The sequence below is a fragment of the Arabidopsis thaliana genome (genome assembly GCF_000001735.4).
Source record: "Arabidopsis thaliana chromosome 1 sequence".
NCBI classification, from domain to species: domain Eukaryota; kingdom Viridiplantae; phylum Streptophyta; class Magnoliopsida; order Brassicales; family Brassicaceae; genus Arabidopsis; species Arabidopsis thaliana.
The window spans coordinates 11,049,565-11,074,547 of record NC_003070.9 but is presented as its reverse complement, the minus strand read 5'-3'; the positions used below and the strand labels follow the sequence as shown (position 1 = coordinate 11,074,547).

The following is a 24,983-nucleotide window of genomic DNA, read 5'->3' as shown; positions in this document are numbered from 1 at the left end:
TAAATCGAAGAACATTAGCGCATCATTCCATGGGCATGTATAATTTCATTTATTCGCAAGTTTGTATTGACTTGAGTGTTTGGAAATCATTAATAACTCTACACCAACATCTCAAACAAATTTGATCTTTGCACTCGTGATGCATGTAAGCATATTCATCAACTCTTCAACCGTTAGTCTCAATAATCTAAAAACTTATACATATATGCAATAATCAAAATTATCCGCAAATTTTAAAAATCATGCACATAATTCTAATTAACCAAAACTAGTATGAACACATTATATAGCAAAAAATAGCTAAGTATATTAAAGATGCAAAGAGAACAAAAATGCGAGAAAGCTTTAAGAAACCGAGGTGAAGAGAAGAGTTAAAAGCTTTAAAAAAAAAAGGAGCAGCACTCTTGCCAAGGCCAAAGTCTCTGCCATCCATACTCTCTTGTATTTTTTCGTTATTATATTTATTTAAAAAAAACTATTTTTTTACCATTTTTTCATATCTTAGAGCATTTTCAATAGAGCGTTATTAAATGAATATTATTTATTAAAAATAAACATGTTATAAAAAAGAGAGAGTAAAAAAAATGCTCTTATACAAGAGATTCGGTAACTTAAGTTATATGAAACACATGTTTTCTATATATTGGTTTAATTTTATTTTAAAAGTAAAATTTAATTATATAACTAAATTATATTAAAATAATAATATTTTTATATATAAGAAAAAAATCTAAGAGCCATCGATTGAGGATGTTCTTATACCATGCACTTTTATTATACATTAATGTAGATAAATATTTTACAATAACAATGTATTATCATTTCAAAATGGTATTTTATGTACATTAAAATTAATTATTCAATAAAAGAGTCTTTATAGTGAACAAATTGATTTTTCAAAGTCTAAATATAAATATTCTTTCAAATTAAATTAGTTTTCTTTAGTTGGATAGCAATATGATTGATTTTAGGATAATTGCATCATATAATGTATTTGATTTGGGCTTAACTAAGTTTATTGCATGGGAGATTATTATTAAAAACTACAAACTTGAAGTACTATTATAAAAGCAAAAATACGATTTTTTTTAATATCTTTTTTGAAAGAGAGAAATAGAGAGTGGCAATGTTGATATAATTTTTAAGAACTTATATAAACTTTTTAATCTATAATCTAATAACGCAACATTACACACTTTTAAACTTTGTTTGTTCTTCTAATATAAAATTTAAATCTGTGCATAGCATAATGACACCAAGTATATTATTTTTCCTATGCTAATAACTACGTTTTTAACATTAACAAATTTCTATAGATTTCGAATTGGTCACGAGTTTTATTTAGTAAAATGCAAATATACCGTGTGAATAAAGTATAAACATAATCACTATCATTACAAAAATTATTATGATAAAATTATCACTCCATATCTTTTCTTATCATTATCAATCCATTATATCTTCCCAATGTCATATGATATAAATATCACACCATAACTACACCTATGCCTTCGCAAGATATAAATATAGGAGTGATAATATACGTAATTATGCTATAAATGATAGTAAATGTTATAAATAAAAGCTACGTAAAACTTTTCAAAAATATGAAATTTTAAAAATCTTTTTAAATAGAAAAATCACATCTTCTTTTTTATGTTAGGTAGAAGGAAGGGAGACATGAGTCATCATATCCAGAAAAGGTAAATTAACCTTAGAGATCCCTCCAAACAAACTAATCTTCAGGGACACTTGTCCTCAATGAAATTAAATGCACCACAAACAAAAGATCAATAGATATACACTACACAACACATCTCTAATTTTATTTTAACTTTTTTCCTTAACAGAAAGAAACAGATAAAACCCCCTCAAGAAATATCTCAGTCCAATCTTTTTGTTCAATGCAAAAGGTAATCAAAAACTTCAAATTGGGTTTGTTTTGCCCAATGGAAAAATCACGACTAAATCTTTAATACTCCATGACATTTTGTCACACACCTTCTCTCTTAAAATTGGATCTTTCGCCAATGGAGAAATAGATTTGATCTTTCTTTGAACATTTCGTTTTCTCAATAAAAGACATTCTCTCTCTCTCTTTCTCCCACCCACCCAACCAACACTTTCTCTCTCTATACGTAGCGACAATAATTCTGGAACCTCCTCTACATTACAAAAACCCATTTATATACATACATACACATACACATAACATTAGATATTATATATAAACATTTACACACTCTTCTTCTTCACACACACACACACACTCTCCAAAATTTAAGCTCCCAATCAAAATCTCTCTTAGGGTTCTTCTTCTTCAATAAATTGAGTGACTCTTTAATTACCATAAAAATCCACAGAAATGGTTAGAGAAGGTGAAGAAGAAGAAGAGATGATGATGATGATGGCAACGAAACCTGCATGGCTTGAAGGTTTAATGGCGGAGACTTTCTTCTCAAGCTGTGGAATCCACGAAACTCGCCGTAAAAGTGAAAAGAACGTTTTTTGCTTACTCTGTTGTCTCAGTGTTTGTCCTCACTGTCTCCCTTCTCATCGCTCTCATCCTCTTCTTCAGGTAACCGATTTGATTCCTTGACAATTTCAATACCCATGTTTTTTTTTGTGTGTGAATTGTAATTATATTTTTGTGATGAAATCTGTACTTACACTGAATCACTGTGTACGTATGATTTCTCTAAGAAAATTCTCTCTTTCATAAGAGATGTTTGGATTGTAGCGAAATATGTATATACTCACAAACGTTAGCAAATTGTTAAATTTAACCATAAACCATTTTTTTTTTCTTGGTAATTTTCCCGGAAAATTCTCAATTCCGGGACTAGTCTGGAGTTCGGTTTAAGATTTTCCCTGTTAACAAAAAAAAAAATGCAAATCATAGAGCTTTTGGAACTTTGTTTTTTAATGGACCTTTCATTATCATAAACTTTTTCTTCTCCCCAAAAATATGTTTCTTTATAATGTTCATCTACTTAAGCCATCTTTCTAAATTTCTCATAACTATAGTTTTTCCTCTAAGATTGAATTGTACATGTTTGATTTAGTTACTCTAAACATATGATCATTTCTCTAATTATGTTGAGAATTGTAGAGTATGTATAACCAACCGTACAGTGTATAGATTTATATGTATCATGGATTTATGTGATGATAGTAATTGGACTTGAATTGTCTATTGTGTGGATTTGGTTTGTTTCTATATATAGTATGTATCTTTTTCTCATCTTTTATTAATTCTTTCTCTTTTCAAATTGCTTGGTTCCTTTAAAATTTGTTGTCTTCTCTGTTCAACTTCTCTTGTGCTGTTGCTTTCAAAGAACATCAAAGCTTTGACCAAATTCCTTTTCCTTCACTTCCCTTAACTTCTTTTCAACAGGTTTTTGTTTTTATCAATTCATATTTTTTAATCATTTTCCACTATTCCCCAAAAAAACATTATTGGTGCAAATCTATCCTTCTTGATAATATTATAAGATTTATTTATTACCCTGTTGTTTGCTTCAATAGAGATAAGAAGGATTTTTTTTGAAGGAATTATGAAATTTACCCCATTAGTTAAAATTGTGGCAATTAAATCCTTTCGTTTATGAATTGGCAGGTGAGACGATACGTATACCACGACGTCGTTCGGTTGAGTGATCTTGAGAAGCTCATAGATTGTTCATATGTTCAGGTGAATTCTACTCTTTCTAAAGATTTTGATTTGATGTTTAATTTATTATACTGATAGAGAATTTGTATATTCAGCCATATACAATTAATGGAGCCAAAGTGATATTCTTAAACCAAAGACAACAATCACGAGCTAAGGTTTCTTCAAATGTTTGCTTCACTTGTGATAGAATCCTTCAAGAACCATTCCACTTTTGTTCCCTCTCTTGCAAGGTAATAATATTGCAACAAAAATTTGGAAATTATTTTACTTTTAGGTTATCCCTAATTGAAAAAATAACTTAAACCTTATAATTCGATTTTTTTGTCCTTCCTAGTGCAATAAAAACATGGAAATTAGTTATAAGTTGTTGACATAGTTGACCCATGAATGAACAAAAGTGAGACCCATTAACTCTTGAGATTCACTTGTTGATTGTTTTTATTCTGTAAAAATTGGAAAAAATAATAGAATAGAATGATTGCTTCAACTTTTTAACCATATGACATAAAGTTTTTTTTAAAACAAATCATTACACTTAAGATGAAAAAACAAAACTTTGGGAAACAGCTGTTTTTTCTATGCTTTATAATCATGTTCAAAAAATTTGGATTAATGTGTTCATTTGTTTAATATTCTTAAACACATGTGCAAGTACAAAGTGGGCACTCTCCTAAGTTATGAACTATCATGTCCAATATTAGCCGTATGCGTTGTTATTATTATAAAGACACAATTATGTTACCTAACAATGATTAAAAAAAAATTGAATGCAGGTGGATTATTTATCATATCAAGGAGATGATTTATCAAGCATTCTCTATAGAATTGATGAATCAGATTTTACGTTCGAGGGTTTGAGAATGGACGGACATGATCAGCTCGGAGAGATATCGACGATGGAGGATGGGGAGGATATACTGGTAATTTCAGATGAATCTGAGCAAGGTAACAATAGTCATAAGAAAGAGAAGAAGAAGAGCAAGAAGAAGAAGCCAGAGAGCAATTACTTGCCTGGGATGGTTCTTTCATCACTTGGTAATAGAAGAAAAGGTGCTCCTCATAGGGCTCCTTTTTCATAATTATAAACCAATATAACCATAGGCAAAAATCATATATATATTTTATATAAATAAGCATTCCATATTTATATATGTAGCGTGTTTTATTTATTAGGTATATCTTGTAACGGGTACGATAAAATAAGTAGTACTCTTTAATCACGAAAATGTGTTTACTTTTGTGGGGTTTTTTTTTCTTGCTTTTGTGGGTAGTGTCAAATTAGTTTCTTACTTGTATTCGTTGATGAATTATTGGTCTCTTCATGAATAAAAGAAGTTGTATGTGATTTTGGTACTATATAAAAGTATATTCGTCGTAATAAGTGTAGATTAATAAATCTAAAGAAAAGGAAGAGGACTCGTAGTTTGGGTAAATTTCATTGGGAGAGGGAAGAGACGACGACAGGTTTTCACGGGGACAGCTGAAAAGTCTTAGCTGCGTCATCAATTACACCAGTCACCAACACCGTTTTTTCTACTTTACTAGTATGAAAATAAAATGTTAGTTTTTTTATTTTTCTTTTCAACACCAATAAAATGTTGTGTACTTTCAACAGACAACAAGCAATAAGTTTAAGATTTTAAAGTGGTATCAATTTATGTTTAGTGTGATATCATAGTAATTAGTTTGATAATACAGAAATTTTAAACGCTTTACAATATTCTTTTTTTTTGTTACTGTTATTTTGATTGACAAACCTATCTATAATTAATTGATTTTTAAGAGTTTTGACGATTTCTATTAAAGTGTTGTTTTTTCAATTTTGGATTTATTTTTAAAAATGATGTTAGTTCTACGAAATCAAAAATAATATGTAATATAAATTGTCGTCATAAAATATTAACATATAATATATCATATTGAAATTTTCACTACAAAAAATCCAAGTTAATATTTGAAATTTTGTAAATCTAAAGTATGTAACCGTAGAAACATTTTGAAATTTGTGTATTATTGGAGATAAATGATAAACTTATAGAAAATGGTGATTTTCTTTTTTGCAGAAAACCGTAAATTATATAACACGGAGTAACATAAATGTATGGAGCCCAAACATATTCAACTCTTGTATTTTAAGAGTATGTTAACACAAAAAAAAGTAGGTGTTCTTTTGTGGGAATTGTTTATCTTAAGTTTGTCCTTTTTACAGTAGGTCATGTGTAGAGACTGCCACAATATTGATATAAACTATATAAAATACATTGGTTTTCTACTCTTGTTAGTGATAGTTTTCACAATCGAATAAGTGGTTCTGATAAATGGTTTTCTTATGATTTATTCAATTAATTTGTAGGAACTCTATGTTTGTTTTACTTGCAAATGTATCTTAGGATCCCTTCATCGGGAACTAAACCCACCTCATGGTCCGGGGATTTTATCAATGTTTTTTTTTTTTTTGTGTGAGGTAAGGATAGTTTCTTATGAATAAACACATTTCAAAGGACAATTATGGAAGTAGATTTAATCGTTATATAAAGACGATATCAGGATCTTTCTTACACCATAAAATTCCAAACCGGTTTCTAAAATGTTTATCGACAAAATAAATTCATATATAAATATTAGTATATCTCTTGAATTTAATTGTCAGTAAAAATCATTAAACCGTATACATATTTTTTTAAAACCTGTCTTTATTTTTATTTTTCTCTCATTTTGGTCATTTTAATTGTTACTAGTACTTAGTATTAAAACAAAACAAAAGAAACACTTACCCAACTTTTCAGAACTTCCGTACAAGAAAGACATGATTTAGTGATCTAATAATTAGTGTCGCCAGTGAATACTGAATGGTGATAGACAAAAAATATCACGTGTGCGTATAAGACTTAGTGAAAAAAATTAAGAAACAGTTTACTAATTAAGGGCAAAAAACTATAATTAGAGAAACGTATGAAAGTAATATGCGTGAGAAATAAAAAGGGATTATTCAGAGATTGATGAGGATAAAAAGCACATGGTCGGTCCACATCTTCGTATTAGGTTTCCATATTTGTAACAATCTATGCAACAGTTTTGTAGCATATATAAGTCCATTGGCGTACATACAGTAGGTGGCAAAACGGGCATTTGACACGTGTCTTTCTCTGCCATAAATACCTTCATGTTCCTTCTCCTCCACATGCAAAATGCAATGGCTTTGGGCTTAACATTTTTTTAAGATAAGTCTATTAAAATATTAACTAGTATACTAAATTAGTAAGACTTAATAATTATATGTATTCATACCAGTAATTGATACAAATGTTTTTTTTATTGGAGCAAACACAGTTTTGTTAGTATTATACTATACTGATCACTTTTTTACAATCCAGATTAGTTCCTAACCATACAATGATACAATAAAATATAGTAATTGACTTTTCCATGATTTATCATTATTTTCTTATCATTACATTTTTTAATGATTTTTTCTGAGACTAATTTAAAATATTTTTATTAGCTTAAAATTCATTAATATGGAAAACATGAAAAAATATAAACAATTTTTAATAAATGGAAGGAGGAAATATTTTTAGAATACTACTAGAAATGTAGAAGGTTTATATATATATATATATATATATATATATATATATATATATATATATATATATATATATATATATATATGAATTTTTCAACATTCTTTTTTGTTGATCCATATGATTTTTTTATTGAATTTTTTTTTTTCAAAACTTTCCACAGAGCTGTTATTGAAAGGGAAACTAAAAACATGATTAAGGAAATTTATTGTACGGATGGTAGAGTGGTGCAAGGGGATGACATCATGGTTGAGGCTGAAAAATTCTTTAAAGAGTTTCTCCAGCTAATTCCAGAGGATTTTGTGGGTGTCGAGGTTAGAGAGTTGCAAGATCTCCTGCAGTTCCGTTGTACAAACAGTGATAATGAGATGCTTACAAGAGAGGTCTCATCAGAGGAGATTAAAACAGTTTTATTTTCAATGCCAAAGGATAAATCTCCAGGTCCTGATGGATATACGTCAGAGTTTTATAAAGCAACTTGGGATATTATTGGACAAGAATTCACTTTGCCTGTTCAATCTTTTTTCCAGAAGGGTTTTCTTCCTAAGGGCATTAATTCCATCATCCTCGCGCTTATTCCAAAGAAGTTGGCAGCTAAGGAAATGCGGGATTATAGACCAATCTCCTGTTGCAATGTACTCTACAAGGTCATCTCGAAGATTATTGCAAACCGCTTGAAACTGTTGTTACCGAGATTTATCGCTGAAAATCAATCAGCTTTCGTTAAGGACAGATTGCTAATTGAGAATCTGCTGCTTGCTACGGAGCTTGTGAAAGATTATCATAAAGATTCGATCTCGGCGCGGTGTGCTATAAAGATCGACATATCTAAAGCTTTTGATTCAGTCCAATGGTCCTTCCTTACAAACACGTTGGTAGCCATGAATTTCTCTCCCACGTTTATTCATTGGATTAATCTTTGTATTACTACGGCCTCTTTCTCGGTTCAGGTTAATGGGGATCTTGTGGGTTATTTCCAGAGCAAGCGGGGTCTAAGGCAGGGCTGCTCCCTCTCGCCTTATCTGTTTGTCATATGCATGGATGTTCTTTCGAAGATGCTGGATAAGGCTGCAGGTGTAAGGAAATTCGGTTTCCACCCGAAGTGTCAACGTTTGGGACTAACACACCTTAGTTTTGCAGATGATTTGATGGTTCTCTCAGATGGTAAGACTCGATCTATCGAAGGAATACTGGAGGTTTTTGATGAGTTTTGTAAACGTTCGGGTTTGAGAATAAGTTTGGAAAAGTCGACTTTATACATGGCAGGGGTTTCCCCAATAATCAAACAAGAGATAGCGGCTAAATTTCTTTTCGATGTGGGGCAACTTCCGGTGCGATATCTAGGTTTGCCGTTGGTAACTAAAAGGCTCACGTCAGCAGACTACTCACCTCTTCTTGAGCAGATCAAAAAACGCATCGCAACTTGGACTTTTCGTTTCTTCTCTTTCGCAGGTCGTTTTAATCTGATAAAGTCGGTTCTCTGGAGTATTTGTAACTTCTGGCTGGCTGCTTTCCGGTTACCCCGTCAATGCATACGAGAGATCGACAAGTTATGTTCATCCTTCCTTTGGTCAGGTTCTGAAATGAGTTCACATAAGGCGAAAATTTCATGGGATATAGTGTGCAAACCAAAAGCTGAGGGGGGTCTGGGTTTACGAAATTTAAAGGAAGCAAATGATGTAAGTTGTCTAAAACTGGTATGGCGAATCATCTCTAATAGCAATTCACTTTGGACCAAATGGGTTGCTGAATACTTAATCAGAAAGAAGTCTATATGGTCGTTAAAACAGAGCACGAGTATGGGCTCTTGGATTTGGAGAAAGATTCTTAAAATCAGGGATGTAGCTAAATCGTTTAGTAGAGTTGAGGTGGGGAATGGAGAAAGTGCATCTTTCTGGTATGATCATTGGTCCGCTCATGGGAGATTGATTGATACCGTTGGTGACAAAGGAACCATAGATCTCGGGATACCCAGGGAGGCTTCAGTGGCAGATGCTTGGACTAGAAGAAGTCGTCGGCGCCATCGCACTAGTCTGTTAAACGAGATAGAAGAGATGATGGCATATCAACGCATACATCATAGTGATGCAGAAGATACGGTTCTATGGAGGGGAAAAAATGATGTTTTCAAACCACATTTCTCCACAAGGGATACTTGGCATCTTATTAAGGCCACCTCCTCCACAGTCTCTTGGCACAAAGGGGTGTGGTTCCGTCACGCTACTCCGAAGTATGCTCTCTGTACTTGGTTAGCTATCCATAATAGGCTTCCCACGGGCGACCGTATGCTGAAGTGGAATAGCAGTGGAAGTGTATCAGGAAACTGCGTATTATGTACGAACAACTCCAAAACTCTCGAACACCTCTTCTTCTCTTGTTCATATGCTTCTACAGTTTGGGCTGCGCTTGCGAAGGGCATATGGAAAACAAGGTATTCAACTAGGTGGTCCCATTTACTCACTCACATATCAACTCATTTCCAGGACCGTGTAGAAGGATTTCTAACCCGGTATATCTTCCAAGCCACAATCTATCACGTATGGCGCGAGCGAAACGGTAGGAGACACGATGCTGCACCCAACACACCAGCCACTGTGATTGGATGGATTGATAAGCAGACACGGAACCAAATCACAATCATCAGACAATCCGGAGATAGGCGTTACGATAAGGCCTTCCAAGCTTGGCTACGAGCTCGATATTGATCATTTTTAACAGTTTTTCTAGTCTTAGAAATTAGTCTTAAATACTTTTAATAACCTGCTGCACTAGTTGTAACAAAGTACACTTTTTCTTTTAAATATAATTTAACATTAAATTTTTTTAAAAAAATATATAGGGAAGAAATAGAGATCTTAATATTCGTTTATTGGAAAAGAGGCATAAGGCGGAGAGATGGGTTCCCATTCACCCATACAGACTTTTTCAAGAACCATGCCAATTCCCACCTGACTCCTGACGTTTCTTTTTTAATTTAAAAAACTACACATTTTCATAATATAATATAATTTCATTAAATTATTTAGGATGCACACCAAAAATAAAGCAAAACAAAAACTATAGTAAGTACATCTTTATTGAGTTATATATTTTACTCACTGCAAAATTTGATATAATTATGAAAATTTGAAGTTTTGTATATAAATGATACACCAAAATTTTGTGGTCACTTTCGATAAATATATGTCAATACAATATGAGTCTTTTACACAAATACATTACTATATATTTATTAATAAGTAAATATGATAATGGATATGTATCACCTGGACAGCCTGTGCTTCAAGGCACAAGAGGTTCGAGGTAGTCGGACAGATAGGAAACAATAGGACGTGTGTATGTGTCATACAGCCTTTTTAGTTGCAGAAGTCCACTAAGATCTCTTTCTCTATCGTCGAAAAAATATCTAAATCAATATTATTTATTTATCTTATAAAGAAAAACATTTATGTACCTTATATATATAATATGTATACATTCTATGATTTTATTATAGTAGGCACAACATGAAATGGAAATTAACATTAATGCCGAAATACATACCATATGTTGAAGATATAAATCATATTATTGTCGATCAAATATATTACATGCTTAGTTAATTTCCTAAATCTGTGATGTAGAATTTCAAATATGTTTTCTCTACATTATGATTAATATAATATCTCCAACATATGATATGTACCCTGCAAAAGCAACGATGAGGGCAAACAACTAATGCAGTGGAACACATGAAGATGAGATGTATGCGGAAAACCGTTTTTGAAGTATAATTTAAGTTAATTAGCTAGATGGCCAAGTTAGTTTAAAATTGGTAATTCGAGTGGCACATGAAAAATATAGAGAAAAAATCGTGTACATTTTCATCCACTTAAAGAATTTTGCAAATAAATCTTTCTATAGCCATTCTTTTCCAGTTTGTACTACGATAAATTTTATAGATTATTAAAACTGGAATGATATATAAGAATATTGTAAGAGGTTTGGAATGTCCAAATTTTGTGGAATTTCTGTGTCTCTTTGTTCTCCAAATTTTAACAATACTCAATGGTTGTAAAATTGACCTCTAATTGTTTAACCACAGTTAAGCCTCAAACCAAGTTTCTAGGACTCATTATTTTCGTATCATGTGAATCTGTGAATAATGATAAAACATGAAAATAAATGGTAGTGATGTCATGTAAAGTTGCAAGGAGTTTTATCGCAACAAAATGACATGTCAATGAAATATTTTAATATAAAATTTTGATTTCTTTCTCTATTTATATCTAATAATGTCGAAAAGTTTGATATAAGAATTGTTGTTTAAGGTTAAATCAGAATATTGGATTTGTCACTAACATTGTGGCATGAAGTAGTAGAAAGTACAAGCTGATGAAGTTATAACTTGAAATTGATTGTATTGAAAGCTTGTGTAGTTAGTATTGTGCAATGAAGTTTTCTTGTCGTATCAATCAATCTGCTTATTTCCGCTAAATTCACATACTTGCTAAGTCGAATCTTAATAAACATAATAAGATTTTTAATTATAAAATAGTTAACACAATGAGTTTCATTTGGAATATTTGTTCCAAGAAAAAGAAAGAGAGAAAGAGTTGAGGCATATGGTATGATAGAAGCTTTTGACCGTTTACTCAATCATTTAGGTAAATGGAACCTACATGATGTCGATTTCTTTGTAATGTGTAGGCTTCACTCCCTAAAGGACCCACGTGATTATTTTAGAAAGATATCTAGTAAAAATACAAAAAATGAGCAGTTCAAAGTATTTTGATTTATCTTTTTATTAAGTTTCTTAGTATGTCCCCTCAATGCACATGACAATGACTACCCACCTTAGTTATAAACTAGAAACCCCTATTTTTGAGACACAATAAGAGAGATACCAAAAGCTTTCAAGAAGAAAATAAACTTATTGCAAGGAGAAACAAATTGCAAACGCATATAATGTAATTGTAATACATAAACAAAAACTGGAGTGTCACTCCTTTAATATTGCGAGACTTCAATAATTACTTCTAAAGCATACGGCATGGGATTTAGAAACATCAAGTCGTATGTTTGCTTTTATATTAACCATTTTTTGTGTATCACAATATAATAACCATTTCTGTCATTGTATCTCTTAAGAAAAAAAAATATGTCCATGTATCTCCACTAAGAAATTGTCTCCTAAGCTTAAAACAATAGTTATATTTATATTTGCTAAGTAATAGATTAATATCATCATTGGGTTGTTTCCCTTATTGTTGATCATTGAGTTTGCTTTGGTGATCGAGGTAAGAGACCGCATATATGCATGGCTTTGACTGAGCTATGTCTTAAGTTTTGGTCGACATGACTAAATGATAGACTATCTAGGATTATTGTATATATGAAAACTCAAACGTTTTCAAATTTAAATACTTTGAAAATTTGTTATATAAAACCATAATTAACTAATGAATTTGTTTATTAAAACCCCCATAATTAACTTATGGTTTCAATTTCTTTGAATAGTGATGAAAAGTTCATATTTCCACAAGAAATGGTCAATTTTTTCTTTGAATAGTAAGTAATAAAGATAATAGTAATATAATGTGAAGAAAAAAGGAGGGTTGAAAATGATGAAGGTGGTGGTGCAGAGAGGCCATAGAAAGAAAACTAGCTGGCCAATTTACTCCCTGCAGAATCTGGCAATCTATTAGCCTTTCTTTAGATGGGACCTTCTTTGAGATTGAAATTGAGAGAGGAGAGAGAAATAGTCTTCTCCATTTTGATGGATCTGACTCACTGCTCCAAAAGATCACTCTCATTATTGAAAACACTTGTCAGTCCTTTTGGCCTCCTTAGGACCTCCTACCGATCTTGTTCTGTCTTCTTGATTATAGAGTTCAAATGGTGGCAATGTTCTTGATTTAATTATCAGAAAACTGCAGTTTAATCACAGAAAATTCGTCTACATATCAGTTGTAATTAATCAAGTGGTTTTTTGTGAAAAATACATTTAATTTTCTATCGCCTTATCTTGTACGGTGATAGTACTTATAAATGTGTATATGGATGAATCATTATTTATGATCCCAAATCCTATTCAAAATTTCAAAATCTGAGAGGTCCAAAATCCCGAAAGTAAATTTGGATCCCTCAAAATTAGGTTCGGATTTGAGTATTCTAATTTAACATCTAGACATAAATATATATGTATATATAATAAGTAAATTATTTCTTACATATGTTTTGTGAAGATACATATATAGTATCTTTTATTTATAAAGATACATATTTAGTAATCAATGTTTGTTATTTTATGATATATTAGATTTTTAAAATTATTTCAGTATGTTATTTAATTATGTTAAATTCTTTTGTCTTTAACGAATTTGATTCTAAATTTTGGATGGATATCCGGAAGCTACATATCCAAATATGAATATTTGTAGGTTGGATTTAGATTATCTTGGATTTGTTGGTATATGATATGTTTCCATTCCTAAATGTGTAAGCATCATAAAATTGCAATAAATTTAACTATATCACAGTCTAGTAGAAGACAAACTGAGTGTATTATTCTTTTATCAAATATATTTTTGGGAATGACATAATCTTATTTGATATGACAACACATAGGATGGTATCTTCAATCTTAATTGCACTAATATATAATAATTATATAAAATGACAAAACATATGCTGTGATTGAACCAAATAGAACATTTTGACCCTATACTATAGCTTCTTCCTTACCTAGTAATCAAAGAGTTGTGAACTTTTCTAACTTTTCTTTTGCCGCATATGATATAACTTATCGGTATTTCGCCAAATTGAAGGATCATTTCCTCAAGTCTTGATAACTCAAATAAAAGTTTAAGGAAAAGTTTCATAGATAGTTATCACTTAATACTATAAAACTTCATGACAGCTTTTGGCTATCAAAGTCTGTTTAAGCATAGATATGGATCGTGTTTTTGCTATGAATAGCAAAAAAGATGATAAGATTAGTGATAATATATGGAAAATAAAAGGAGACTGAAATAAAAGTACTGAAGAAACAAAAGAGGGCCAAATCATTGTCCTTCTCCTTTGACCATTCCCCACCCTCCTCTCTCTCGTCATCCCATTTATTTTTCTTATCATTATTATATACTTGCTTTCGATAAAACCAAAAGAAGGATTGAAGTAAAAGAAGACCACAAAAGAATTTTACCTTAAATAGGATTATTTTTATTATTTTTAAAATGAGCTATTTTATATCTAAGATTGATCCTCATAAAATATGAACTATTACATAGTAATGGATGTAAACTTACAGAAAATTTGTGATGTAGTGTTGGTTGAGTCGTTCATTAAGATTTCATGTGGTGAAAGTAAATTTTATCATCTTGAGTAGCACATAAACTAGATCTTTGTTATGTGTGTAAACTGTTTTACTGTGAAAGTGTTTGTAAAACCGTTTATTATATTTTATTTGTTGCATAAAATTATAATTTGGTGTATAAGCACTTAACTTAACCCTTGGTAACCCACTTCCAAATTAGACTTCCACGACTTTGTTTTCACGAAATATATTTTTGCTTATATATTAAAAAATTGTTTAGACGAAAATGCTTATCGATATTGTTCATCACGTTTTGTCATGTTTGGTGATGTTCATGTTCTCGGTTATATTAATGTGTAACCGAAAACTTACAAAAGTTAATGAAAATTTACAATTGTTGTGAATTACGCCAAAGAATTTTGAAAATTTGGAGAAATCATTACTTGTAAGTCTACATAATTGTCTTTAATTAACAAGAAGAAAAGTATACAATTTGTTTTGAAATTTCTTAAAACCTTTTTGCCAAATTTGTATGAGAAAATTACAATAATAAGTCATGACTTATATCGAATTTGTAGTGTTTTTTTTTTGTTTCTCGTTTGTATCGGGTACGATCCAGTGGTAGTGTTACGATACAAAGAGAAGAAGGACAAAGATAAAATCATAAAAGGATAGAGATAAGAGAAGTTGTTGTGTATATACATAAAATGTTCTCATTCATTAATGATTGTTAAGTGTCTGTATGGAGCTGTAAAAACAGATTGTACTATACCGGTCAAATCCGGTCCTACTCACTATCATCATCTAACTCCCTCCTTTGTATTTGTTTCTTCTTCTCTTATCACTGATTTTTACCACTGTCCTGTCCTTTTCCGGTTTAATCTCGGTTTGGTTTAGCCAAATTTGAAGTCCCAACTAAAATTCTTGTTCTGGTTTTTATTGTCTTTATGGTCTAGAGAAATCATAAGAATCTTCTTAAGACTAGCCCGATTCTGTTTCATCCATCCATATTGGGCCAAGAAACATGTCCAAATCACATTCTTTCACAAAAAAAAAAACTATGAGTAACATTTAGAATGAAGAGTGAAAACAAACAAATTGTACACCATTTTATTTTAACTCAGTTTTATTATGCTCTAAACCGGAAAAAGAACTCTTAATAGAAACCAAACTTAGCACCCTTATGAATTTGCAGGAACACGAGAATCAAAGAATCTAACTTAAAAGCAAAAGCACAAGATAATCACAACTCAAAGCAATGTAGTGTACAGAAGTCAAGAGTCTCTCTCACTTGTAGAGTTGTTCCATGACACTCTTCAGCCTCACCACATCAACGCCTACAATCTCTGCTTTCTTCACGCCACCTTTGAAGAATTGCAGTGTTGGCTGCATTCATCAAATTATCATAATGCTCCATTAGATGGATCTCAAACATTGATAATATTAGAGTTCATATAGATGCAAAGCTAGCTCGTGCTTGATCCTAAAATGTAAAGTATTTTTTGAAAGGAACAGAGGATGTTACCACAGCAGATACATTTAACTTCCCAATAGCATTTGATAGACCGCCCTGCAAATATGTAATAAGAGATATCTTTGTCAACGGAGCTTACAATGATACTCATAACAAGACAGCTTATTTGTGTGTGGCTCAACCACAAAATTTCTCTACTAAGTGACTTATGTCGCTTTTGAGAATGTGATATCAGTAACCAGTTACAGGAAGCATAATGTAGCAACATATCTCAGACTTAACATTAGTTGAGTTCTCCATTTGGTTCGACATATCGACTAATAAAAGGCATTTGATAGCAGATACTCTAAAATCTTCTAACCACAGAACAGAACAATTTACAATGATGGCTTCGGTCGCATGATGACACTTGTATAAACCTATAAAAGTCATGCTAATGATGCAAACACACCTCGTCAATGTCGACCTTATACGTTGTTACATCAGGATATTTATTACTGAGCTCCAATATCACAGGAGAGATAAGCCTGCCTAGAGCCAAACCATACAAAAATTAATAACGCCACACGTAGAAAAGATTTACTATCCAGAAGCTTTCATGGAACTAAAACTTACAAGGTCCACACCATGCGGCAGTGAAATAGAAAACCGATGGCAAAGATCCATCTGAAAAAAATGAATAACATCAAGAGAAGATAAAGCAGAGCTGAATCATACTAAGCAACTCATATAATTCTGAAGTAGTTAACAAAAGAAACCAATGACTGTTTGTTTATTTACCTCGAGCTTTACTCAATGCACTGTTGAACTCTGCTTCCGATTTCAACACTACAAAGCTGGATCGATCTAAATTTCAAATTACAGAGATCAGCAAAACTCCTCAAACACAAGGTACCATTGTACCACCATCAAGCTTAAAGCTCATATTTTTCGATTCAATTCGTTTCTCAACAAATAAAAAAAATCATCTAGACAATACCCTTGAACCAATTCATGTACTATGCAAGAACAATTAGAATTAACACACAACCAAATTAAGCAATTTACCTCCTTCTGCAAAACAGAAGCTTCTTCGATTAAGAAGAGAAGTGTTTAAGAAGTTGAATTCGTTTGAAACGTAAACAGTAGAAGCAGCTAAGAAAGAGTTTCTCCCAATCTGCAAAAACAACGAGTTTGGGAATAGAATCAGAGATGGTTCGGAATTGGGGGTCTAAGATCAGAGAAAGATGAAAAACCTGATGAAAATTAGACCATTGACTCTTCATAGTATAAACACACCAAGCTTCGATTCAAAGGTCTCTCCTTTTCGTCGATTTAGGGTTTCTCCAGTTTTCCGATTTCTTTTTTCCGCCAGCGTTCTCTCCCGCCGCGCACGGCGAAGTGACAAACTAAACAAAAATAAATTACAAAATAACCCTCACAAAAGCTACGTTTTCTAAATCAGCCCCGTCAAAAACAGCATCGTTTCGTAAGGGCACTATTGTACGCGAAACGACATCGTTTAGTTTTTTGCCGCGAAACGACTTTGTGAAGAAACGGCACCGTTTATTGACGAACCCGAGAATCTAAAAAGGCGTAGTCTTTCTTTTTTTGTCGTCAAACCCCATAAACCCTAAAAGGCTAAAAGTTTGAATCTTCACGAAATGCAGTTTCTTGGAAGATCAATTTCGAAATCGATAAGACCTTCGTTAAATTCAACTGCTAGAAAATCATGGGTTCTTTCTTCTCAGCAATTTCTTTCAACTTCTTCTACGGAAAGTAGTAGCCGTACTCGCGGAGGAGGAGGAGGAAACAGAGCTGAGAAATCGTCGGAGGAGTGGCCGAGACCGATGGAGGTACCGTACCAACCCAAAATCGCGAACTCTATAGATTTAATTGGTTACGTTCACCAACCAGTTCAGTTCGACTCTACACTCGATGGAAAATTCTGGGCAGGCACAGTCATTTCTCATGAACCTTCTTCTGATTCCAAGTCTGAGTCTGATTCATCTAGTAACTTCTGGTTAGTCTTTTGAAAGTTTGTTGCTTTTTTGGGTTTTAGAGTTTTGCATGTTGGTCTATTGTCGTTTTGTAACTCTGTACTTGGCTAAAGTCAAGTCTTTAAGCCATGATTTGTGAAGTTTTGGGTTTTGATTCTGAGTTTTGTTGATTGTCTTGTAGGTTGGTTCTTATAAAGTTTAAGACTTTAAGCCATGAAATGTGAATTTATGGGTTTTGGTTCTGAATTTTGTTGATTACCTGTGGATTTGGTTCGTGTAAAGTTTAAGACTTTAAGCCATGAACTCTGAAATTATGGTTTTGATTCTGAATTTTGTTGAGTACCTATGGTCCATTTTGCTAGATTTTGGGCTGTTATTGAGTTGAAATTGAAATGATGTTTGTTAGGATGATGCATTACTATATTGTTATTGATAAGAAATTTATTGATTTTGTGAACATCAGGATTCCGGTACTGTTTGAAGGGGATTTAGCTCATACGGCTAACTCTTATTTGAAGAAAAACGATCGGGTTCATATTACTGGACAGATTTTAGGAGATGTGATTCAATCTGGAGCAAATTCTGACCAAGCACATGTTCAGTTGTTTAAAAGCTTTCATGGTAGCTTTTCACATCAAGTAATGGTTCGTGATCTCCACTACATTGAAGGTTCTAAAGCCATGCCAAAGGTTTTGCCAACGTTGGATCAAAATGAAGGTGTGCTAAAGCATTCTGGTAAGCGTCTAGCGCATCATTCCCGTTTCTTTTTTTTCTTTACTGTAATATCCTTACTGGTTTGGCTGTTTAAAATTGATTATAACCATGAACATTCATCTTCTTGTTCTTAGCTAGCGTTCAAAGAGGAAGAGAATTTGGAACTAATCTTTGGTTTGATCTTGTTGATAAACCGAATGAATGGTGTGATTACCGTGAAATGAAACAGAATGGATCGGTAATGAAACTTGTCTTAGTGGTTCTATTTGTTACAATTCTGTGATACATTTGGCTAAGGTTCTCCTTTCTTTTTCTTTCTTGACATCTCTGTCTACAGGTTAATCCTAAACACCCTGATTTCAAGAAGAAAGACGGGAGTCAAGCGCTTTGGCTTAACAATGCTCCTACAGAGATATTGTCCGAGCTCAAAGACGTGAAGTTTGATATTCCAAAATACGCAAAACAACCAAAGGGTAAGGAAACAGTTTTCTTACCAATGAATCTGCAGTATTCTATGAATTGGAATGACAACTAATCTTTTCGTCTCTGACTCGGAAGATGCAATTCGAATTTTCTTTAACAATCTTGCTTCTTTCAACATGTGAAGCCGGAGAGGAATCATGGAAGGACTTGGTAGATAACATGAATAAGTGGTGGGACAATAGAGTGGACAAGGTGAAAATTCCGTTACATTTAACCAATCGTTTTCACATATAGGTAACATACTAATCATTTATAGTTCTAATCCATGTAGAGAACCCCAAAATCGCCGGATTTTAAGCACAAAGAAACCGGTGTAGGTCTCTGGCTAAGTGACTCTCCGAGCTGGGTGTTAGAAAAACTGCCTCCCCCAAAGAGCAAAACAAGTGACATCTACGGTGTACAAGAGATGTTCTAACCAATGTTCATGTTGCGTTACTCTTAATTTTTTTCTTACTTCTACGGATTAGGAGAAATATCGTAGTGGGAGTTTGATCTTATGTGCATATATTGGATCGTAGAGTTTGTCTTGATGCAGAATGAAACAGAGATGGTAACACTTTTTTTCATGAAAATATGGATTTATTTATTTATTTACCATCTTGAACCAATATTTTTGTTCACAAGATTATTTAGTACTAGAAGATTGTCCTAAAGTCCAAATCCTGTCTCTTTGGGCCTTCTTAGTCCAAATCGTCCATGTCTCCTATACATTAATAAGAGAGGAGACCGTGGGGAAAAAGTTAGGGTTTATGCTTTGAGAAACAAGAAACGTCATGAGAATGACGAGACGTCGCACTAAAAAGACAGAGATCAGGAACGATTCGGATTCGGTTCGTATAGACATAGTGATCGAGATCGTGAAGAGATTGCCTTTGAAAGATGTATCGAGGTTTCTCCTTGTGTCCAAGTTATGGTCAGAAATCATCCGAAGTCCATATTTCATCAGATCGTTCCCGTTCTTGTTCTCGTCAATTCAGCCACATCTGCTCTATGCTCTCAATAGCTTAGATAAAGATAAAGGACACCACAAATGGTTCTTCTACTTGTCTTCATCAACTTTCTCAGCGGGGAAATGAGTTCTTTCTTCTCTCTCTCGCACCAACTGCCAAATCCCGAATCGGCGTAGCTGCGATATTCATTACGTGAGTGGCTTGATATGCTTTGGATATGGTCAGCAACAACTTATAACTAACCCTAGAACAGGTAAGTCCATTTACTTACCCAAAGTGAAATCAAGAAGCAAGATCATCCAAAGCTTTTTCGGATACGATCCAGTCTATGGCCAATATAAAGTACTGTGCATGTCGGAAAGAATGAATGATTACTTGAATGTTCCGTCTTCTGAACATCAAGTGTTCACATTAGGAGGAGTACAAAAAGTTGAACAATCGTGGAGGATGATTGAATGTAACATTCATCACCGTCCCAAAACTAACAGTGTGTGCATGGATGGGGTTTTGTATTATGGCGCTTTTACGGGCGGGGATATGTTGGAATGGTGCTTAATGAGATTCGATGTGAGGACCGAAAAGTTGGATCTCGTTTCAAGATTAAACGAGAGTAGCATACAATGTTACCGCCCGGGGCATTCTCCATCTTTGATAAAATACCATGGGAAAGTAGCTTTAGCCTTTGAAACTTCACTTCATACATTTGAATTGTGGGTTATGGAAGATGCTGAGAAATGGTCGAAGATACGTTTCTCTATTTGTCATTCTATGCATTTATTTGGACAAGACGACGACGATGCATTTCTCATTACAGGCAATATTCACACGGGTGAGATTATATTCGCACCTTACGATTGCGATGTAAGATTCGGTATGACTCATGTTGTCTATTATGATCTCAAGACAAATAGGCTTAGGTTTAGAACTGTTGCGTTTGATTTAGGAACTCTTTTCCCTCAGATTTCTGTAATGGTACCTTTTTTCGATTATGTAGAGAGTGCTATGCTTTTGTAAGGAGATTATCATTACCATATGTTGTCCCTAAGTCTTTTAGACAATAGATTAAATGTCTCCTCCAAATAGCAAAACAAGTGACAGCTATGCTGAGAGCAATTGAAAATCTCTTTGCCATACCTTCCAAAAAAATAGAATAAAAATAAACGATACGTATAGAAATAAACGTTGGACATACAACACCAGGATGTTATTGTTATATATATAAATTAAGAAGTAGTAATATCAGGTACGAGATGAACACAAATTACAAACAAACAATAAACGTATATAATAAACGGAGAATGTGATGATGATTAAGCATATCGATCCATCATTCCTGGTTATGGAGAATGTGGTCATCCGAATCAGCAATCATCTTCTCGAGAAACTTATAAAACTTGGCGGGTTCTGAGTCTTCGGTGCGTTTCTCCCACTTCACACTAACTTTGCAGACACAAGCATTTTGGGACTCGGGGATGAATTGTAGATTTGGGATATACACCTTAAGCTCCTCCATGACTTGACCATCGAGCGCAGTCATCGTCACCGCCATCTTCTCTTCGTCTATCTCTGTTCTCTCCTTAAACTCTTCCTCCTTCCCATCTTCATATATAATGAATGATGACCAAACACATTCATTTCTTACTATACTAAATAAACCCTACTTTTTCCATATTAAAACAAATCATTTGTAATGTGGATACCATGAATGCAGCGCACTGACTAGTGATTGATATGTGGATACTCATGAATGCAGCACATGTACTCTCTTCCTAACCGATTGATATTATTTAGGACTTTTTACACAAAAAGAAAAAGAAACACTGATTAGTGTTTACTTATTTTAAATACATTATTTACTCTCAATAAAAAATATTATATAATTATGGACCAATAACCATTCATAAATTAAAATATTTTCAATGAGAATTTTTTTATGTTTACAAATTATTAACATAGAATTAATTAAAGACATTTAGAAAATCAGTTTTTGTAGAACAAAAAGGTTTAGAAAATAATGTTTTAGGAATAAATGGAATAGTTATACATATATGAGATAATGAGTAGAAATACGAACCAAGATTGTACTTCCATGTCTTGATGGAGCCGTGAGAGTCCCAATCGCCCTCGTGGAGGATGACACCTTGGATGAGGTGGCCGATAGTGTCAGGGATGCGATGGGTCTCGCTACTCCACAACTTGTAGTGTTTCTCGGCCGATCCATTCAGAGGCACGTCCGTCATGTATGTTCCCGACATCGCCATTGATGGATTAATTAGGTTTCGACTACTTCTTTGTTGTGATGTCTCGGGTGTTTTAATTCTTTTTCTCTGATGCAATTACTTTCGTCAAGCTTTCCTTTATATACGCAAGATCAACACCAAACTACATTAACAACGTAATTGTTAATACGACTTTTCAAAATTGTCTGACAGTTTCAATATATCTAAACAATTATGGTCACGTATTTGTATACACGTTATCGTCTGTTTCGATTGACTACTATTATATGAGTACATTTTTGTTAAAGGGTTTGCTATATGACGAAGACTTTCTATTTCCAAAACATTTTAAGATTTATTAGTTTCTTTATGACCAAATTGAATTACCATTAAATAACACTATTCTAAGAATATATTTTTAAGAAGCTTTCTTATAAAATACAAACCATATTAATGCGATAATTTTAGAGCATGTGTCGAATTGCGCTGTGGATCTCAAGTTGTTCAGAAAAAATAATTTGCTTATATTTCATGCGCTTACTTTCTTTGGTAAAGAAAGTCTTTTTTTTTTTAAAATTTATTTAAAGAAACCCGACCAGCAATTATAAAGAAAGAAAAAGAACTGCTGGTCATTTTCTGACTCTCACAAAATTTCCAAAAATATATACAAGTCAACTGTGTAAATGATAAAGTCTGCATTAAAAATTAGGGTAATTTGCATGTCACACCCTTTGACCATGTTTTATTTTCAGGGGTTGGCAAAATCAAATGTGGTTTTTACGTTTTGTCTTTTCAGCTAAAATTTGACCATTTTACCTTTGCTGCTACAGTTGAGAAACTATTGAATGTACGGTTTAGTTAGTCAGGTTTAGTTAGGTACACTGTTCCGGTTTAGTTGGAGATATTTTTGTTTCACTTTGAGGAGTGCGGCTGTACAGTTAGAAGGGAGATTTTTTCCTTTAAAAACTAAATGACGTCAACATTTAATGGCCCAAAAAGTTTAGACGTGATTCTTGTCACAATTAATGCAAAATCATCATTATATGTTATAATATTATAAAATTATTGATAATAATTGTTGAGTTAAAGATGAACCCAGAAACAAACATTAATTGCTAACGTACATTGATGTTGAAGATGTGTTGATCTTGTTTATTTACGAAGTTTGGGGCCAAGACAAGCATTATCGTGTAAGTAATGAAGTTTTAAAGATTTTTTTTGTTATAATACACTATGATCTTCATTGTGTTCGAAATCAATTTTGTTTTTTATAAAAATATCCAGAATTTTTTTATTTCTAATTTTGTTAGTTGAAAATGGTAAATGTGTAGATATTTATGTTTATAAGTGCGTATAACGAAATTCTATTTGTTTTTGTCGATATAATCATGTTTTCAGTTGCATTTATTGGGTTTCTCCTGAATTTATGATGCAGTTGGGTAATGGATAATCTCGTATTTACTATGGTCGGTGAGTGGAAATGCAAAGAAGAAAAATGGAAATTTGAACCAGAGGAAGACATGTTTGGTCGCTGTGTACGTGTTAAGGAAAACATGACGTACACGGAATTTGTATGTACAGTAAGCGAGACTTTCAGTTTGAAGTCCATAGAGATCAATCCCATAATTAGTTACTGGATACCGAGAGAGATGTTTGAAGTCCATAGAGATCAATCCCATAATTAGTTACTGGATACCGAGAGAGATGTTAGTGATGATAGATACTAAACGCCCTCCTGTCTACATTGACAGTCAAGTGAGGGTGGGATACAATTTTTTTTATTCGTGGTGGGTATCCTTCTCTCAACTTGTTTGTCTCTATCATTACAACTGTCAAGACACTCAGGAATAATGTCTCTAGGACTCATGGTGACGATGCTGAAAGTGACCGTGTGTGTGATAGTGTTTTAAATGTTGATGAAAATAATGAGGCCGTAGATTAGGAAGACGACATTGAAGACGATAAAACAGATGAGGATGAAGATGGGGGGGGGGACAACGAAGATGGTGATGGGTATGATGATTATCAGGGTGACGATGGATCTATGAGGGAAGTACCATCGATCCTACTATTGATGGTAGTGAAAGTAGTGGCGAAGATTATGATTACAACAAGTGGAACGATGAAATTGTAGAAGAATATGGAATAGGGAATGTTGAGGAGAACATCATTCTCACACAGCTGACTGTTCAACATCCAAGGGAATTCAGTCTTCTGTTGGCAGAGTGTACGTACACAAGTCAGCGTGTACCTGGCGGAGATAACATTTCTCACCCGGGTGACCGTACACCAGCTGTGACTCCAAGAACTATGTGTCAACATGGTTTGTACCAATGTACGTACACTATAAATTGGAGAGTGTTTTTAAGAACAGAAAAGTCATACAACAAACAATGTCTTATCTCGCAATCAAACAATCTTTTTGCTACAAGCAACCTAGGTCATATCCTACAAGATTGGTGATGGTATGCGTTGATGATACTTGTCCATGACATTTGACTGCTCAAGTCGTCAAGAATTAAGAATATTTCAAAATCACATCGTATGAACGTCTTAGAATATATCTCGCCCACTGCCAATATTGGTTTAATATTGTATCAATAAAAT

At 33.1% G+C, this 24,983-nt stretch overlaps 5 protein-coding genes, 1 long non-coding RNA gene and 2 pseudogenes across 8 annotated transcripts; 6 read left to right on the top strand and 2 right to left on the bottom strand.

Moving 5' to 3' along the window:
* The first annotated feature begins 1,983 nt into the window (after positions 1–1,983).
* AT1G31040 (PLATZ transcription factor family protein) lies at positions 1,984–5,038 on the top strand. The gene is made up of 4 exons (NM_102842.3): positions 1,984–2,578; positions 3,620–3,694; positions 3,769–3,906; positions 4,450–5,038. The coding sequence occupies exons 1-4, from the start codon at positions 2,366–2,368 to the stop codon at positions 4,753–4,755; spliced, it is 732 nt and encodes a 243-aa protein (NP_174390.2). The 5' UTR covers positions 1,984–2,365; the 3' UTR covers positions 4,756–5,038.
* Positions 5,039–7,346: 2,308 nt separating this feature from the next.
* Positions 7,347–9,965, top strand: AT1G31030 (annotated as a pseudogene; the record flags this gene model as incomplete). The annotated part of the gene is made up of 1 exon: positions 7,347–9,965.
* Positions 9,966–12,847: 2,882 nt separating this feature from the next.
* Positions 12,848–13,123, top strand: AT1G06403. Its single transcript, NR_139077.1, has one exon. It is a non-coding gene; the product is annotated as an other RNA (long non-coding RNA).
* Positions 13,124–15,510: 2,387 nt separating this feature from the next.
* On the bottom strand, positions 15,511–17,443 carry TO2 (thioredoxin O2). Its single transcript, NM_102840.5, has 7 exons — positions 17,267–17,443; positions 17,079–17,187; positions 16,812–16,877; positions 16,647–16,697; positions 16,483–16,562; positions 16,083–16,127; positions 15,511–15,943 (listed from the first exon to the last, which is right to left on the bottom strand). The coding sequence occupies exons 1-7, from the start codon at positions 17,294–17,296 to the stop codon at positions 15,845–15,847; spliced, it is 480 nt and encodes a 159-aa protein (NP_564371.1). The 5' UTR covers positions 17,297–17,443; the 3' UTR covers positions 15,511–15,844.
* A 145-nt stretch (positions 17,444–17,588) lies between these two features.
* On the top strand, positions 17,589–19,817 carry OSB4 (organellar single-stranded DNA binding protein 4). Its single transcript, NM_102839.5, has 6 exons — positions 17,589–18,033; positions 18,474–18,745; positions 18,859–18,962; positions 19,062–19,197; positions 19,332–19,399; positions 19,479–19,817. The coding sequence occupies exons 1-6, from the start codon at positions 17,675–17,677 to the stop codon at positions 19,620–19,622; spliced, it is 1,083 nt and encodes a 360-aa protein (NP_564370.1). The 5' UTR covers positions 17,589–17,674; the 3' UTR covers positions 19,623–19,817.
* A 163-nt stretch (positions 19,818–19,980) lies between these two features.
* AT1G31000 (F-box/associated interaction domain protein) lies at positions 19,981–21,171 on the top strand (the record flags this gene model as incomplete). The annotated part of the gene is made up of 2 exons (NM_102838.2): positions 19,981–20,240; positions 20,334–21,171. The coding sequence occupies 2 exons, from the start codon at positions 19,981–19,983 to the stop codon at positions 21,169–21,171; spliced, it is 1,098 nt and encodes a 365-aa protein (NP_174386.2).
* Positions 21,172–21,252: 81 nt separating this feature from the next.
* AT1G30990 (Polyketide cyclase/dehydrase and lipid transport superfamily protein) lies at positions 21,253–22,549 on the bottom strand. The gene is made up of 2 exons (NM_102837.2): positions 22,232–22,549; positions 21,253–21,756 (listed from the first exon to the last, which is right to left on the bottom strand). Exons 1-2 carry the CDS (start codon positions 22,416–22,418, stop codon positions 21,485–21,487), a joined length of 459 nt encoding a protein of 152 aa, NP_174385.1. The 5' UTR covers positions 22,419–22,549; the 3' UTR covers positions 21,253–21,484.
* Positions 22,550–23,818: 1,269 nt separating this feature from the next.
* Positions 23,819–24,965, top strand: AT1G30980 (annotated as a pseudogene; the record flags this gene model as incomplete). The annotated part of the gene is made up of 1 exon: positions 23,819–24,965.
* Positions 24,966–24,983: the final 18 nt, after the last annotated feature.

Bases quoted from the DNA above. Each gene is read 5' to 3' on its own strand.
- AT1G31040 (NM_102842.3), top strand. From the start codon at position 2,366: ATGGTTAGAGAAGGTGAAGAAGAAGAAGAGATGATGATGATGATGGCA. The intron at 2,579-3,619 runs GTAACCGATTTG...ATGAATTGGCAG, and splicing joins GCTCTCATCCTCTTCTTCAG to GTGAGACGATACGTATACCA. The intron at 3,907-4,449 runs GTAATAATATTG...AATTGAATGCAG, and splicing joins TTTGTTCCCTCTCTTGCAAG to GTGGATTATTTATCATATCA.
- TO2 (NM_102840.5), bottom strand. From the start codon at position 17,296: ATGAAGAGTCAATGGTCTAATTTTCATCAG. The intron at 16,878-17,078 runs GTAAATTGCTTA...TTTGAAATTTAG, and splicing joins CTTCTGTTTTGCAGAAGGAG to ATCGATCCAGCTTTGTAGTG. The intron at 16,128-16,482 runs GTGTGTTTGCAT...ACATATTTGCAG, and splicing joins ATAAGGTCGACATTGACGAG to GGCGGTCTATCAAATGCTAT.
- OSB4 (NM_102839.5), top strand. From the start codon at position 17,675: ATGCAGTTTCTTGGAAGATCAATTTCGAAATCGATAAGACCTTCGTTA. The intron at 18,746-18,858 runs GTAAGCGTCTAG...TCTTGTTCTTAG, and splicing joins AGGTGTGCTAAAGCATTCTG to CTAGCGTTCAAAGAGGAAGA. The intron at 18,963-19,061 runs GTAATGAAACTT...CTCTGTCTACAG, and splicing joins AAATGAAACAGAATGGATCG to GTTAATCCTAAACACCCTGA.
- AT1G30990 (NM_102837.2), bottom strand. From the start codon at position 22,418: ATGGCGATGTCGGGAACATACATGACGGACGTGCCTCTGAATGGATCG. The intron at 21,757-22,231 runs GTTCGTATTTCT...TTATATATGAAG, and splicing joins GACATGGAAGTACAATCTTG to ATGGGAAGGAGGAAGAGTTT.